At 49.9% G+C, this 16,726-nt stretch overlaps 1 protein-coding gene across 1 annotated transcript in view; it reads right to left on the reverse strand.

The window, feature by feature from the left end:
* LOC135907198 (phospholipid-transporting ATPase ABCA3-like) overlaps positions 1 to 16,726 on the reverse strand; it is a 354,979-nt gene that overhangs the window by 320,827 nt on the left and 17,426 nt on the right. Inside the window, exon 2 of the mRNA XM_065438886.2 lies at positions 14,588 to 14,962. Within this exon, the coding sequence (XP_065294958.1) occupies positions 14,588 to 14,876 (289 nt within the window). The 5' untranslated portion in view covers positions 14,877 to 14,962. The remainder of the gene's footprint in view (positions 1 to 14,587; positions 14,963 to 16,726) is intronic.

The following is a 16,726-nucleotide window of genomic DNA, read 5'->3' on the forward strand; positions in this document are numbered from 1 at the left end:
TTCCGGGTTTATAGAATTTTGACAAGCCGCAGAAAGCTGGGGCGGATGCTTTCCGACACATTAATTTTAGGTAGGGATTTCGAGAATTTGGATGGTCGTGGAATATTTCAATCAGTGTCTTGTTCAGCACAGACTGGGTTCTCGTAGTGCGGTCCTCTTTTAGTCTCTCTTAATCTTGGCAATCAAGTCGGGCGGACCCCTTTTCCTCGCAGTCCTTTGTGTTAAAAACAACGGTTGAGTTCTCCTTGTCCACCGGTAGCATTACAATGCTTGCATCTTTTTTCAGCGTTCTCACTGCTCTTATTTCGTCGGAAGATAAGTTGCGTTCTCTTCTGCGGTTGTTATTGGACCGTATTATGCCGATCGCTTTCGGTCTGAAATGTTCCCGCACTTTGGGGTCTAGTTGCTGGATGCCGCTCTCAAGGGCGGCGATAAGAAGAAAAGGACGCACAGCCAAGTAGACTCCTGCTTGTTTCACCAACACAAAAACTTCGGTGCGACCCTGTAACCTCCCCCACACCCCTCCCCCCCGCCTCCCATCAATGGCACCCTCGCGAGCACTCTCCCCAGCACCGGTCATCCCAGCACCACGGAAGCCGTCAACAACGCCCCCCCCCTCCTTTTGTTTCCCCCCACCATTCCGTCTGTGAAGTGTCTCCACACCTCCAGCGCTCCCCCTCCTTTCTTCACAAAAGACGCTTTAAAAGCGGCACACCGCCACCCCCCGAAGAACAACCCTCTGAAGAAGGAGCCCAATGGGCTCCGAAACGTCGGGCTAATAAAATTCAGTTATTTGGTTGGGGTCAGTCTCAAGTCCTGAGTGTAAAGGGTTACTTATTTTGCGGCTTTTCCCTTCTGCGTCGGTATAAACGCGGCATCGTCGCGCACGTGAAGCCGCGTCAACCCGGCACCTGTCCCGAGCCGCCAAAAGCGCTCTCAAATGCTGCCGGACAGCTTGGTGCGGTAACCAGCCCGCAGCGGACGCGTAACCGTAGTCTTCCCTTGATAGCCACAGAATGTTGTCCGCTACTATAGCAAGGACCGCTCACTGCACAGAAACCAATTAATGAGGCTGTCGGTGACTGCGATAGGCGTTAAGCGACAAAATGAGGCGTACTGTTTTGAGAAAGAAAGTCTTCAACGAAAAAGCGGCTGCGATGCGAGGCCGGAGGTATTTGACGTAGCGCAGGTATTTCTTTTTTAAAGCGAAAGCTTTACTGGCCAAGAACTTGCGATTTCGCCTTGGCGGTGCACCGTGGAGGCACAGGACGTCACAACGTGCGCCTCGCCGCGGATATTTCACTCTCGCTCTATCGCTCCTTAGTCACTACTGTGCATGCGCCACTAGTAGCACCGAGCCACAGGTGTCCGAGCCACAGGTGGCCAAAACGCGCGGTGCTGGGCAGCGCGTTTTGGCCACCGCCGTTTGGTAAGACGTCACAGCGCGTTCCTCATCATTACCCGCCGTGGTTGCTCAGTGGCTATGGTGTTGGGCTGCTGAGCACGAGGTCACGGGATCGAATCCCGGCCACGGCGGCCGCATTTCGATGGGGGAGAAATGCGAAAACACCCGTGTGCTTAGATTTAGGTGCACGTTAAAGAACCCCAGGTGGTCAAAATTTCCGGCGTCCTCCACTACGGCGTGCCTCATAATCAGTAAGTGGTTTTGGCACGTAAAACCCCAAATATTATTATTATTATTCCTCATCGTTGCGCTCGCCTCCGATCGCTTCACCAGCTGCGTCGCATGCCTGATAACATGTCGGAGGATTGAAAAGGCGAGCTTGCGTGCCCCGAAAGCACAGTTGAGGCGGCATTATGGATGGTGACAATTCCGATCAGCAGTAAGAGACCAGGAATCGACATGGGAACGAGATGAAGAGGAAACGAATCACCCAGGAAACAGACGAACAGCGCGCCGAATGACTGGCTAAACGCCGCAACATAGCTAGACAACCAGACAAACCTGGACTTGCAATCAAAATTAACCAAGGCTAACCGTGTTATGCACTAGGTTTCGCTACGTATATCCTGGCATAGCCGAGCGGAGCCACTGCGAATTTTTTTCTTTTCTTTTCGGGGCAATGAAGAAAGTCGATGGAGGGGCCGAGGATGAAACGTGATGAACGACGGAGATAAAAACCTTGCAGCATACGGTGCTCCGCCATCACCAACAGCCTGTTCAATCGATCTCTTTGCGCGGAGCCAGCTTTTACTAATTCGTTCAACTTACATTTGAGGGAAGTAAAAGCGCGGCGCATTAGCCGGCAGTCACGTGGTAATCTTTCAGTTTGGCGCAATTTAAGGAAAGGCTGAAAAAATTAAGTAGTGTCGTTATGTTAGCATAGATGAAATAATGCTATCTTGTTCAACAAGTGCTACAACTTTTGCACTGACGATCTTTTCCTGGAGTTGATATTTAAAAATTTCATTAAGCAATCTTTGTTAATTACCCAGCTTGGAGGATTGACAATTATATGACGTGCTCCATATGGCTGAGAAGAATACTGCGGTTTGTTTGTATCTTTATTAATTGGCCAAAGTTAGCTGAAAAGCCATGTATGTTAAACAGTTGTATTTACATAGGAGGTTGTGGCCAAGTACTGCAAAAGGGTGGCCAATCCTGCTCTGGTGAGGGAGTGCACTACCGCTTCTGGTCACCGGGATGAGGCCGCACTCCAGGCCTGTTGATGCAATTTTATTAACAAGCGATTTTTTTTAATCTGGCGGAAAATTGCGCGGCACCGGGATTCGAACCACGGTCCTCTTTGCATGCGAGTCGGATGCCCTACCTCTACGCCACCGCCACATGCTGCACGCTGTTCACCCTGTATATTCAATGTCTCATGGTAGTGTTTTCGCGGGGAGGAACCGCAGCCGAAGGAAGAAGGCGTAAGCAAAATCAAACGTGCTTCATTCCATGACGGCTCGTAGTGGAATGCAGCCCGGTGGCCACATGAGTCGGCTAATATAACAAGCTGTCGCGATAGTCGCCACACGCACCGCCGCTATCGCTCTAGCGGCGATGATGACACAACACTCCTCCCTCTTTATTTTAGAGGGTGCACTTGTAGCTTTATACAATAGTTAAAGAACGGGCTTAGTATCGCTCGTGTGGACGGCGTTGTTTTGACGGGTAGAGCCTTTGCGGTGCTGATGTCTCTGATGGAGTAGCGGGAGCTGCAGGGACGGACTCCCCAGTACCGGCTTTTCTGACGTTGGCTGCTCACCTGTCTGGCCTGGAGGGAAGACCAGGAACCCCTCCGACAAGTCGGAGTCTGATGCCCTTGGTGTCACCTTAGAGCCGGCGCCAGTCAGCAGCTGGTCGAGATGTCGACGCCAGATGAACTTGCCTTGGGGTTTGGTTACCATCACTTTGTACGTGACTGGTCCAGCCTTCTTCATAATGGTTCCACGAACCCACTTGGTTGAGCCTCTGTAATTGCGAGCTAGAACCCTGTCATTAACACAAAAACAGTCTCTGTGGCTCCTGCCCTGCGGCATTTGGGTGAACTGACTTCCCCTCCACTGTAGGCTTCATTGCATCCAGCCTGGTGCGCAAGTTTCTACCCACCAACAGGTTAGCTGGAGCTTCTACAGTCTTAGGGTGAGGCGTGTAGTAGTACGCCAATAAGAAGCTGTGAAGTGTTGCCTCGACAGACTCATCGAGAGATGAATTGCGTAGAGCAGACTTCAACGTTTGCACGAAACGCCCCGCCAGACCATTTGTGCTTGGGTGATAAGGGGCGCTCACGACACGTCTGGCCCTGACGTTCCGCATAAACGCCTTGAAGTCTTCGGACACCAGTTGTGGTCCATTGTCGGAGACCACCATCCCCGGCACTCCGAATCTGCAGAAACGTTCACGCAAGCCCGAAACAGTACGTTCGGACGTAGTGCTTCGCATAACGAACACTTCCGGCCACTTCGAGTGAGCGCCTAAAACCACTAAAAACATAGTTCCTCGGAAAGGTCCCAAGAAGTCCAAGTAAATTCGCCTCCACGGTGCGGTCAGCCATGACCAGGGATGCAGAGGTGCGCTAAATGGATCATTCCGTTGTTCCTGGCAGGCTAGGCAACTTCGTACCTTTGTCTCCAAGTCTGAATCAATTGACGGCCACCACACGTAGCTGCGAGCCAGCTCCTTGCTCCGCACAATGCCAGGATGACCTAGGTGCAGTTCTTTGAGCATGGATTCCCTAAGAGGGGACGGAATAACAACCCTCAGGCCATACATGAGGCACCCTTGATGGAGGCTGATCTGCAAACGTCTGTCGAAAAATGGTTTTAAGCTCTCATCTCGCAAATGCAATGGCCAGCCTATGCTTGTAAGCTGGGGCAGCTTACTGAGCACCGGATCACGTGCTGTAACGAGAGAAATCTGTAGCGGACACCGGCATAGAGTCCAGACGCAAAGCACAAAACGATTCCTCGCCTTCGGACGTGCCGTCTTCAGGATCCTGGAGCGGGAATCTTGAAGAAAAATCTGCTTCTGCGTTGTCACTGGACTTTTTGTACACGAGCGAGTACTTGTAAGCGGACAACGTGACAGCCCATCGCTGTAAGCGTGCCGCTGCAATTAGTGGAATGCGTGTTTTTTGCCCCAGAATTGTTTGCAATGGCGTGTGATCCGTAATCAATGTGAAACATCTTCCATAGATGCAGAAATGAAACTTTTTGACGGCAACGATAATGGCCACCGCTTCTTTTTCTAGCTGACTGTACTTCTTTTCGGCATCAGTTAATGTGTGTGACGCAAAAAACCCAGGCCGAGAGCTTCCATCTTCAGTTACATGATAAAGTACTGCACCCCCGCCGTATTGGGAAGCGTCGCATGCCACTTGCAAAAGTTTATCTGGGTCGTAATGCGCCAGGATCGAGGATGATGCCAACGCCTTCTTGGTTTCCTCGAACGCCCATTGACAAGGTTCATCCCAGAGCCATGGCTGGTCGTGACGCAGCAGTTTGTAAAGTGGACTCGCCAGAGTAGACACTCGAGGAACAAACTTCTCGTAGTAATTTACAATGCCCAGAAACGATTGTAGTTGCTGCTTGCCTGAGGGTGCGGACGCTTTCATCAGCCTGGCGTTGTGCTGACACTTGCTGCACTGATAACATGACCCAGATACTGTAGTTCCGTTTGGAAAAATGAACACTTTTCTTTATTTACTGGAACGCTGCGCTCAGTCAACCACTTCAGAACCGCTTCGAGATTTGCAAAATGCTCCTCTGACGTCTTGCCGGTGATGAGAACGTCATCCGAATAGCAGCTGACGCCTTTCAGGCCTTTCAACATTGTGTCCATATTTCTTTGGAAAATGGAATGTTCCGAAGAAACCCCGGACGGCAGCCTGTTTACGCAAAAAATCCTTTATGAGTATTTAGTGTCAAATACTTTCTTGACGACTCTGACATTACTACCTGCTAAATGGGCTCGATTTAGGTCAATTTTAGAAAATTCTGGGCCCCCTGCGAGCGCTATGAACAACTCGTCGATTGTCGGGAGTGGATAGCGATCAGTTTCAAGACAAGGGTTTAGGGTGGTCATATATAATCGCTGCATAGTCTTATGCCACCGTCCTTCTTTACTACTGGCACAACTGGTGTGGCGTAGTCACTTGTCCCGACTGGCGAAATGATTCCCATGTCCTCCAAATTTTAAGCTCAGCCTCGACTGTTGGTTGCAATGCCAAGGGCACACTTCTTGCCTTCAAGAATTTCGGCACGCTACCTTCTTTCAGGGACAATGTCGCTCTTCCTTCTGTAATTGTCCCCAGTTCGTCCTGAAACAAACTCTGGTACCTGTCTAGAAGAGCGCGCAGTCTGGAACATGCAGAATCGTCCCACCTGGGAATAGCGTTGAGCTTGAACATACTGCTCTAGTCGAGTCGGATGGCTTGCAACCATTGTTGACCAAGCCGAGGGGGTACCTTTTATCTCGTGATGTAAAAAGGCAGCTGGGCCCTCTGCTCTCCGTATTGCAGGGCAACGTGAGCAACTACGACAGGCTGGATGATGGCTCCATCGAACGTCCGCAGCTTCAGCGTCGTAAGCACAACCTTGATTGAGGGAAACATTTGATGAAACTGATCCAAAGACATTACGGACACAGTAGCCCCCGTATCCAACTCTATTTTGAAGGGTGCGTCTTGCACTGAAATTTTTATCGGCTCTAAACCAGACGAAACAATTCCCTTCACGCTAACAGAAGCTTGAACGGGACTCAACCCCTTCGTCGCGTATCCACGCGCTCCCTTCGTCGTTCTCTTCTTGTTAGCTTAGCACACTCTTTGAATGTGCCCTTTCTTATCACATTTGAAAGAAATGGCCGCAACGTGCGGGCACAGTCTGCTAGAATGTTTCGCAGATCCGCAGCGGTAGCAATTTCCTTGCGGCATATCAGTTTCCCCAACCACTCGGACTTTATGAACATCTGATAAGCTCGATTACGAAGCGTGCGCTTCTGCAACGAGCTTTTCCGCCGCTTCCATGGCTAGCGCACGTTCTACGGCTTTCTGGAAGGTTAGCTTGTTATCCTCCGTAAATAAAACGCGCTGTATATCTTCTCGGCACAGACCGCAGAAAAAACGGTCCCGCAACGACTGATCAAAAGCGCATTCAAATTACCATGTCTGTGCCAATTTCCGCAACTGCGCAACATATTCCGCAATTGATTCAGTCTCCAGTTGTGCTCTTCTGTGAAATTTGGCGTGTTCGGTAATTCCCGACGGCTTCGGTGACAAATGGTCACCAAGAAGCCTCTTTAAGAACTCGAAACCTTTAGCTGACGGCAATAGCGGCGCGGTCAACGACTTGAGAAGACTGTACGTCTTTGGACCTATGAGACTCAAAAAAGCGTCTACCTTGTCATCCTCGGGGATACGCTTGACCTGAAGAAACGACGACAAGCGTTTTTCGTACGACAGCCCGTCCCTTGCGGACTCGTCAAAAGGCTCGATGTGGCCCAGTGGACCCACGATTTCCGCCACTGCACCCACCGCTGCCGGACCTTCCCTTGCCATGTCAGCTTGCCGCAGAATTGGTCAGAATCCCATCCGCATCGCCAATGTAGTGTTTTCGCGCGGGGAAAGCGCAGCCGAAGGAAGGAGGCGTAAGCAAAACCAAACGTGCTTTATTCCAAGATGGCTCGTAGTGGAGTGCAGCCCGGTGGCCACATGACTGGGCTCACAAAGCAAGCTGTCGCGATAGTCGCGCCGCTGCTATTGCTCTAGAGGCGATAATAACACAACACTCATGACCTCGAGCGTACCGGTATCCTGGAAGAACGCCAACATAATCCTAATCCATAAGAAAGGGCACGCCAAAGACTTGAAAAATTATAGACCGATCAGCTTACTGCCCTTTGCCTAAAAAGTATTTACTAAGGTTATTGCAAATAGAACCAGGCACACCTTAGACTTCTGTAAACCAAAGGACTAGGCAGCATTTCGTAAAGGCTACTCAACGATAGACCATATTCACACTATCAGGTGATAGACAAATGTGCGAAATATAACCTACCCATATATATAGCTATCATTGATTACGAGAAATCGTTTGATTCAGTCGAAACCTCAGCAGCCATGGAGGCATTGCGGAATGAGGTTGTAGACGAGCAATATGTGAAAGTACTGAAAGATAAGTACAGCGGCTCCACAGTCACCCTAGTCCTCCATAAAGAAAGCAAAAAAATCCCAATGAAGAAAAGCGTCAGGCATGGAGATACAATCTCTCCAATGGTATTCACAGCGTGTTTACAGGAGGTATTCAGACACCTGGATTGGAAAGAATTGAGGATAAGCGTAAATGGAGAATGCTTAGTAACTTGCGATTCGTGATGATATTGCCTTGCTTAGTCACTCAGAGGACCAATTGCAATGCATGCTCACTGACCTGGAGAGGCAAAGCAGAAGCGTGGGCCTTAAAAGTTAACCTGCAGAAAACTAAGGTATTGTTTAACAGTCTCGGAAGAGAACACCAGTTTACAATAGGTAGCGAGGCTCTGGAAGTGGTAAGGGAATACATCTACTTAGGGTCGGTAGTGACCGTGGATCCGGATCATGAGACTGAAATAATCAGAAGAATGAGAATGGGCTGGGTGCGTTTGGCAGGCATTCTCATATCATGAACAGCAGGTTGCCACTATCCCTCAAGAGAAAAGTGTATAACTGCTGTGTGTTACCGGTACTCACGTACGGGGCAGAAACCTGGAGGCTTACGAAACGAGTTCCACTTAAATTGAGGACGACGCAACGAGCCATGGAAAGAAGAATGATGGGGGTAACGTGAGGGAACAAATGTGAGTTAATGACATCTTAGTTGACATTAAAAGGAAATGGTTATACTAGGAGAATGCTAGCAAACTGGAAAGTAGGAAAAATCGAGAAGCAGACATAGAGAAAGATACGGTAAGGTGGCTGGACTAACAACGAACTTCATTCATGAAAACGACGTCCCCCAAGTCCGTACTGAACATGTGCAAGGCACAAAAAAAAAACAAAAACGCGGTCAGCACCTTATCTTTACATGTCTACACTTATCAAGAAATAAGAGCTCTTTGTTGGTAAGGAACACAGATGGCGTGCTTTCACACTTCTTGGGACCAAGTTTATAGATGCCATAGGCTTCAATCAGCTCCCATTCCTGCTTCCCGTTTTCATGAATGAAGTTCAGTTGTTAGTCCAGCCACCTTACCGCCTCTCTGTCTATGTCTGCTGCTCGACTTTCTATTTTCAAGTTTGCTGGCAATCTCCTAGTATAATCATGTACATACTAGCCCAACAAGCTACTCTCATGGAAAAGAAATGGGCATGGGCAGGACATGTAATGAGGAGGGAAGATAACCGATGATCATTAAGGTTTACGGAATGAATTCCAAGGGAAGGGAAGTGTAGCAAGGGGCGGCAGAAAGTTAGGTGGGCGGATGAGATTAAGCAGTTTGCAGTGACAACATGGCCACAATTAGCACATGACCAGTGTAGTTGGAGAAGTATGGGAGAAGTCTTCACCCTGCAGTCGGCGAAACCAGGCTGCTTCAGCTGCTCAAGATGACGGCGGCATGACCACGACGATGATAATGATGACGACGACGACGTATGTAAGTATGAATGTATGTACTGACACGCGTACTTCTTTAAGTTTCTTCAGTGACCGCTTTTTATTACTCAACCAATGTTACCACTATCGTGCAGCGCAAGACTCGCCTGCATGATTTGGAGATTACTCGAACGTTAGCCTTGATTATATCTGTTTTGTGTGTTTTCGCCAAACCTTGGATAATCCAACAGCGTCCGGGACACGAATTTCGTAGAAGTTTCTGGAAAGAGCGCGGGCACCAGCGATTACCCTGCAACGTTCGACGAGTCTTGCATGAAAGCAGATGCGCTTGACCCGCAGATCAGATTTCGACGATCGCCTAATGTCTTCACCGCAATTGTTGTGCTTCTTGTGTCACTTCCTTTTGTAGGCACAAGTTCACCCAAATCAAAAGGTAGATGCGTCATTCACGGTTTTCCTACTGTGTTCTTTGCCGTGACGTCTGGTGGAGGTGCTTGTGCGTTCATCTACTGAGCGCTCCCGCAAAGCTGCGATCCAAAGCAGAACGGCCAAGACAACACCAATGTCGCCAAGAACCAGCGAGCTAGCCGCAAGCTACAAGGGTGCTAAAAAGGCAGCAGGAATCGAGGCAAAGTCACCAACCACAACGCCGGGCCAATCGTCCCCTATAGTGCTGCAATAGCCTATGGAGACAATGACCTTCTCGAAATCATCATTGGAAGACCCGGAAGGCTTGCTGGAAAACTACGAAAGTGCCGCTGCGTTCAACTGGAACTTCAACGACAGGCTATGCCATATCAACATTGGAGAGTCAACTCTAACGTCATGGTGCCTATTTCGCTGTACCTTCTTGAACACGTTCATGAGCATCATGAGAAAATAAATGGCCGAAGCTCAGCTAGAAGCCCGAATGCAACTCCTCGACGAGACCATCGCTTTTCACGGAAAAGATAACTCGCCTGTTCAGACACACCGACCCCGACATGCCCGAAGAGGAAAAAGTTTGGCAATTGATGAGCGGTATCAAGCCAGAGCTTTTCTCGGATTGATACGCAACCTGCCCAAGAGCATTGGTGAATTTGCTTGTGGAGCCAGAACCACTGAGAAGACACTCGATATGCGGGCAAGGCAATACAAGCGCTCAGCGCTGACCGCAAAGTGCACCGACGTGCGTGCATTCGATCGCGATTACTTATGCGACACCCTTAGAGCGCTCTTTCAGGAGGAACTACAGAAGCTTTTCCAAGGTCGCAGCCTCAAGTGTCCTTATTTGCTTACATCGTCAAAGAATAAGTGCAGCGATGACTTGGAGTTCCTTAAGGTGCAGGCGCAATCACCGTAGCCCCAGCCGGAACCGATGACATACGTCACGGTCGCCCGCCGCCAGGCTCCCCCTGGGTGCCCCCTCCAGCACCGCGACTCTGCAACTCCACCGCCCACAGCCACCACCAGCACGCTCGCCCGTCACCCATGGCAGCTTTCCTAGGAAGACAGACGTAGGGCCCGCTCCTCACCACCGCCCGCTCTGCTGCCTTTCTGTAAAAGCCGGCATATATACTGCCGATACCCATACCGTCAGATTACCAGGATTCAGCATGAACGCGCCATGCTCGCGACGAGGGCAACGACCACGGGACATCGCCGACTACCTGGCAGCTACTGAGCGGAGACCGCGACGATCTGCCCGTTCACAGTAACCTTGCCGCTAGCTTTCACCGCAGCACCAACCACCGTACACTCGCCCAAGTCACGGCCGGTGAGTTAGCCCATAGCGGAAACCTAAACGCACCAACCCATGGAGGCGCATTTGCTGTACGTCTAAATGCCGAAAATCCTCCGCCGCTAACGACGACGTTTAAAGACAAAACTCGACGATGGAACAACGAGACGCCGCTGACCAGACGAAGCCTCGACGCCAAGACTGTGCCGCCTGCAGTATACCTGAATACGAGCCGTGACAGCAGGACAATGCGACAAAGCCGTCAACCGACGCTTCGACCTAACTGCAATGCAAGACGGAGAAGCACTGATCTCGACGTGCTTCTCGACGGCCACGAAGTCACTGTTTTGTAAACACAGGAGGCGACTACTCCGTCAGTAGTGGATCAATCATCCCCAAGTTGAAGAAATTGAAGACGCCTCTGGAACGCCCTCAAATCCGGACATCTGGAAGACACCTAATAACGCCAACCAGAATCTGCATGGCAAGAATTGCCGTTCGTAACAGGACCTATCCTGCAACCTTCGTTGTTCTCCAACAATTCTAGTGAACATAATTCTCGGCATGGACTTTCTGTACCAACGCGGTGTAGGTGTAATTATCGTAGACCTGAACGCCAAGTCGACAATGCTATCCGAAGACCAAGCGGCACCCTTGGAGTTCTCTGGTTCACCATGCCTTTTGTGTGCTTGGCAATCAAGCCAGCATTCCACCTCACTCCATTGTCATCAGTTCCTCCGGAGCCGAGGCACGCGCAGACATGGCGTTGTAGAGAGCGTTGAACATCTACTGCTAGACCGTGAAATTCGCATAGCAATAGGAATTGCTCGACTGAAGCAAGGACAGCGATTCTCGCAAACTTCAGCCAGCAGTACAAACAAACCAATGAGGGCACGAGCACCCCATACCTCGAGGAAGCTGTGGAAACCAGCAATGCGTTTGTCCTCACGGATTCTGCTGCTTCTACCTCGACGACCATAGTTCCCGGAAAAGTCTTCGACTTAAATCCAATCCTCCGATGAGTAAGCAACAATAGCTCGAAAGTCTTGTCCGACGATACGAAACCTGCTTTTCTACGTCGTCTAGGATTCGGCAAACACCAGTTGCGCAGCGTCCCGTAGTAACCGAAGAATTTGCTCGACCACTGTGCCAGAGGCCTTACCAAGTGTTCACCCGAGAACGAGAGGCTATAAGGCGGCAAGTAGAAGAAATGCTTCTCCACGACATCATCGTGCGATCGTAAAGCACGTGGGCGCCTCAGGTGGTCTTAGTGAAGAAAGATGGAACTCTGTGATTCTGTGTCGATTATCGCCCACCGCTCGAACAAAATAGGGAAGGACGTATACCCCCCTTCAACGGATAGATGACGCATTACATCTGACTCTGCAACGCTAAATACTTTTCCTCGATACCTCTCAAGGGTGGCTATTGGCCAACTGAAGTCGACGAAAGCAATCGAGAGAAGACCGCGTTTATCAGGCCACACTGCCTTTTCGATATCAAAGTGTTGCCATTCGGACTTTGCGCCGGCGACGTTTCAGCGTGTGATGGACACAGTCTTCGCAGGACTGAAGTGGCAAGCTTCTCTCGTTTACTCGGATGACATTGTCTATCCTTTGCCACAAATTTCGACGATCACCTGAGGCGCCTTCAAACAGCACTAGAGGCGATCAAATCATATGACTCGCACTTAAGCCAGAAGAGTGTCGTTGCGCTTACGAAAAGCTTCTGTTCTTTCGCCATGTCTTCAGCACGTCTGGAGTCTGTCCCGACTGGCAGGAGACAGCTGCTATCACTAAGTTCCCACGGCCCGTCGACAAAAAGGCAGTGTGTAGGTTCCTTGGCTTGTGTGCGATTGCAAGCTCTTTGTAAGAGGCATTTCCAGCGTCGCGAAACCATCAACTCATCCAACGAAGGCCGACGTAGACTTTAAATGGGAAACAGCAAGATGATGCATGCAAGGAGCCGAAACAGTGGCTACAGTCACCGCCGGTACTTTTACACTTCGAAGAAGAAACGGAGACGGAAATCCACACCGACCCAACTAGCCTGGGCCTCGGTGCCGTGCTAGCTCAAAAGAAGGACGGAGTTGAAAGAGTCATAGCTTGCGCTAGCCGGCCAGTGTCAATAGCTGAAGCGAGTTATTCTACGACATAGAATGCCTTGGAATCATCGGGGCTACGGCGAAATTTCAGCCTTGAATATATGGCAGGCACTTTAAAGTATTAAGCGATCGGCCACGCCTTGCGTTGGCTCGCGAAACTAAAGAATCCTTCAGCTGGCCTAGCCTGATGGAGTCTCTGACTCCAGGAATTCGACATCAACATGTCTGTAAGTCTGGATGAAATAATTCTTATGCCGACTGCCTTTCTCACGCCGCTATTGACCCGCCTCTCAAGAGGAACTGGACGATGACGCCTCCTTAGGAGCAATAACTACAAACGACTTCACCGAACCGCAACAAATAGACCCGGAGTTACGAAGCAGTATAGAGTACTCAGATGGAAAAACCAACCTTGTCCCTATGGTATTTCGGCATGGACTATCTTCGTTTACACAACGACATCCTCGTAAAAATTAACTTTTCCGCGGTCCGCGTGAACTATCTTCTCGTTCTGCCCACAGCACTCTGATCAAAAGTCCTGCACGCTCTGCACGACGATCAGACAGCCGAGGACCTCGGGTTTTCCCGCGTGCTAGCTTACAATAGTACCATGAGCCGCGCGTAACTGGCGACGTCACCTCTTACCTAAAGACATGCCGTGACTGCCAGCGACGCAAGACACCCCCGACATGGCCATCGGAATTACTACAGCCGATCGAACCTCCTTGCCACCACTTCCATAAATTGGAATGGATTTGTCGGGACCATTTCCAATGGCAACAACAGGAAATAAATGGATTGTCCTGGAAACCGACTACCTCGCTGGCTTCGCTGAAACGAAAGCTCTGCCGAAAGGTAGTGCAGCCGAAGTAGCTGCTCTCGAAGGCACGCGGCCGCCAGAGAACACCTTGGAGCATTCAATGAGTCATGAATAAAAGCCGACGCGCTTGACCCGCAGATCAGATTTTGACAATTGCCGACTGTGTTCAGCGCTATCGTTGTACTTGAAATTTTACTTGCTTTTCTAGGCATAGGTTCACCAAACAAAATTTAGTTTCTTCATTCACAGCTTTGCTACTGTGTTCTTCACCATCACTGCTACCTGACAGCATGCATGCATGTATGTATGTATGTATGTATGTATGTATGTATGTATGTATGTATGTATGTATGTATGTATGTATGTATGTATGTATGTATGTATGTATGTATGTATGTATGTATGTATGTATGTATGTATGTATTTCTGATGGCAACGATAGGGCAGCCGTGCTACACCTTCAGTTTTGGTGGTGCGCCCCCGGCTCGCTGAGCCCCTCCCTGAGTTTAAGCTGTGCATGTCAAGTCAGGCGAGTCGGCATAATTGCATGTCTGCGTATGGCAGGAAGAAATCAGGCTCAACACAAAGGAAGGACGATCACGTTAGAGCTTTGACTCACAGCTGAAAATTTCTTGCTAACAGTTTCTTACAGCGATTTTGATTACGCCAGTAAGCTTTCAGTCGGCAGCCGGCGCCCATGCCATGTCGTCCTTACTTTCTGTTTACCTTTATAGTAGACGACATGCTCACTTCTAATCAATTTCGTTCCTACGTGGTCTTGACACAAGCAAAGCTTCCGCTTATGCGATGATATCTATAAATTGCCTCCGTGCGCCTAGACACAGCCGCATGCACTCAGAACAGGAAACAAGCCAACACAACTTACCCTGCGTATGACGAATGTATACCTCGTCACCCACGGCACGCATCAGCTCATCGTTGTAGTCGCTCTTCGGTGCGTACACAATGTCCGTCAATACAGGCGGCACCAAAACAGAACTGGCGTCCTTCTCCCCGGAATCCTTGCTGAGCGGTGTAGCCGGAGTATGCGTAAGCGGCAGTAACAAAGTTATGAAACCCAATAATAGAATCTCGATCCCCGTGTTAAAGAAGTGGCGACGTATCGTTTGCAGGCATAGCGTGCGCCATAAGAAAGTCTTCACGTTGCCCAACATCGAAGAAGGTTGGCTCCGCCGACGACAAAGGTACTGACACTTCTGCTGACGACAAATGTGTTGGCCAGGCCTCAGGCTGGGATGTCCTGAAAAGCAGCAGTGAATGACTGTTCCGTTCACAAGCATACGCGCATGTTCACATTTCGCATGTCTATTTACCCCTGATCGTGCTCTTATACGAAGCAGCAAAATTCAAATCAAACATAATAAGCGTCCGCTGCGCTATTGGATCTCGCTGTTTGTAGCACGCTGCTTTATCGAGACCACAGTTTGCGTAGCTCTGCTGCACAGGCGCATGAAAATTACACGGACGTTTTATTTTGTGAATGCGGGTTACGCGCAAGCGTATGGTTGCTGTTCCTTGCGAGAGCAATTACATGGACACTCCAGGCGCGTTTCTGCACTCGTCGTCGCCTCGGTGTTCTGTATGAAGGCCAAGGGGTGATAACATCGCCCCGCGCGCCTCGTGCTGCATGTGCGAGTGAAAGCGTGCGACGGGAAGCTTACGATCGCGGCTCGATCTCACGTGCGCAAAAGAAGAAAGCGGGGAGGCAGCGCGCTGTCTTCCGTTGCGCGCGTGGTCCCGGGGTGAGTAAAGCCAGTTAAACTTCGTAAACTGGTGACACTCTGCTCCTCCGCCTAAGGCCCCTTAAACTTGGTAAAGTAGTGCCACGCTTTGAAGAATGCCGATTCCTCCTCCAGCGCTCTGGCCGAAGCCGACGCCGCGTCGCTATTGGCCTAATGGCATCACGTGGCCCCTTGCGCCGGCTTCGTTTGTTTACAGTCGCGGTTCAGTGCCATCTTTGCTCGAGAAGCGGCGCTTGTTGGCGGCATTTCTTCCGTTCCTATTCTGTGTTGTGTTGATCTTGTGAACGCCTTGAAGGATGTTTTGTTGCAAGTGCGACGTCGCTTCACGTCGTTTTCTGTTACCATGACCTGCTGCGCGTTCGGATGCCAATATAGTTTTAGCAAAGGCAAGAATATGTTCGCGATACCGCCCGGTAAGCGCAACGGGTTAAGAAGAAAAACATGGCTTCACCGAATCAGGAGGGAGAACTTCGGAACAACTTCCTCCGCGCGACTATGTAATGTAAGTTGTGGATCTCTCAGAGTATTGTATGTGCCAGGCTTGCGTATTGTGCTACGGGCAATAACGCAGTATATATTGCACAGTTCACTGTGCATGTTGTCATTTGTACGCACGCTTTAACATGATATTTACGCAACGTCTGCTTTGCTTATATGCGCACTACGTGGTCGTGTTAGTCATATTTGGTGCGCTTAATCGTTTTTGAAAGCCAACCGGCTTGAGTTCGCGAGCACGCCAGGTTGCGTGCAATAACGTGATTACGAAATTTTTAAGATTCATCGCAGTCTTTTTGATAAAATTTCAGTCTCGATCATGAAAGCGCATCAGGAGAGCAACTCGCTGCCTTTTGTGGTTACTTACTAGCCTTCTTTAGATAGACTAGCTTTGTTTGCCACATTTGTTCGTGTTCCTCGTTGGCGGTCACCCGGTGGATTTGCGATACAGAGGCACCGATGAAAAGCGTACATGCTCTCCCGAAACCGTGTTACGCGGTGCGTTCATCGTCGAGCGACCGCATCATAGGTAATTGAGACGCATGTGCTAATTCGCGTGAGCTTTAAAGTGTGTGAAGCTTAACATGCGGTGGTGGAGCACTCGCAACGAAAACGTGCGGTCGCCCGCCCGTTCCCTGGCTGGTTTTGTCGTTTGCTCGTTCGTTCGCACGCTCGTTTAGTCGTTCGCTTGCTCGTCTATGCCACTGTTAGTTTCTACATTCACTATGCCTAAGTGAGACGCGCTTGCTGTAGGACTCTTGCTGGTG

Source organism: Dermacentor albipictus, chromosome 9, assembly GCF_038994185.2.
Source record: "Dermacentor albipictus isolate Rhodes 1998 colony chromosome 9, USDA_Dalb.pri_finalv2, whole genome shotgun sequence".
Lineage (NCBI taxonomy): Eukaryota > Metazoa > Arthropoda > Arachnida > Ixodida > Ixodidae > Dermacentor > Dermacentor albipictus.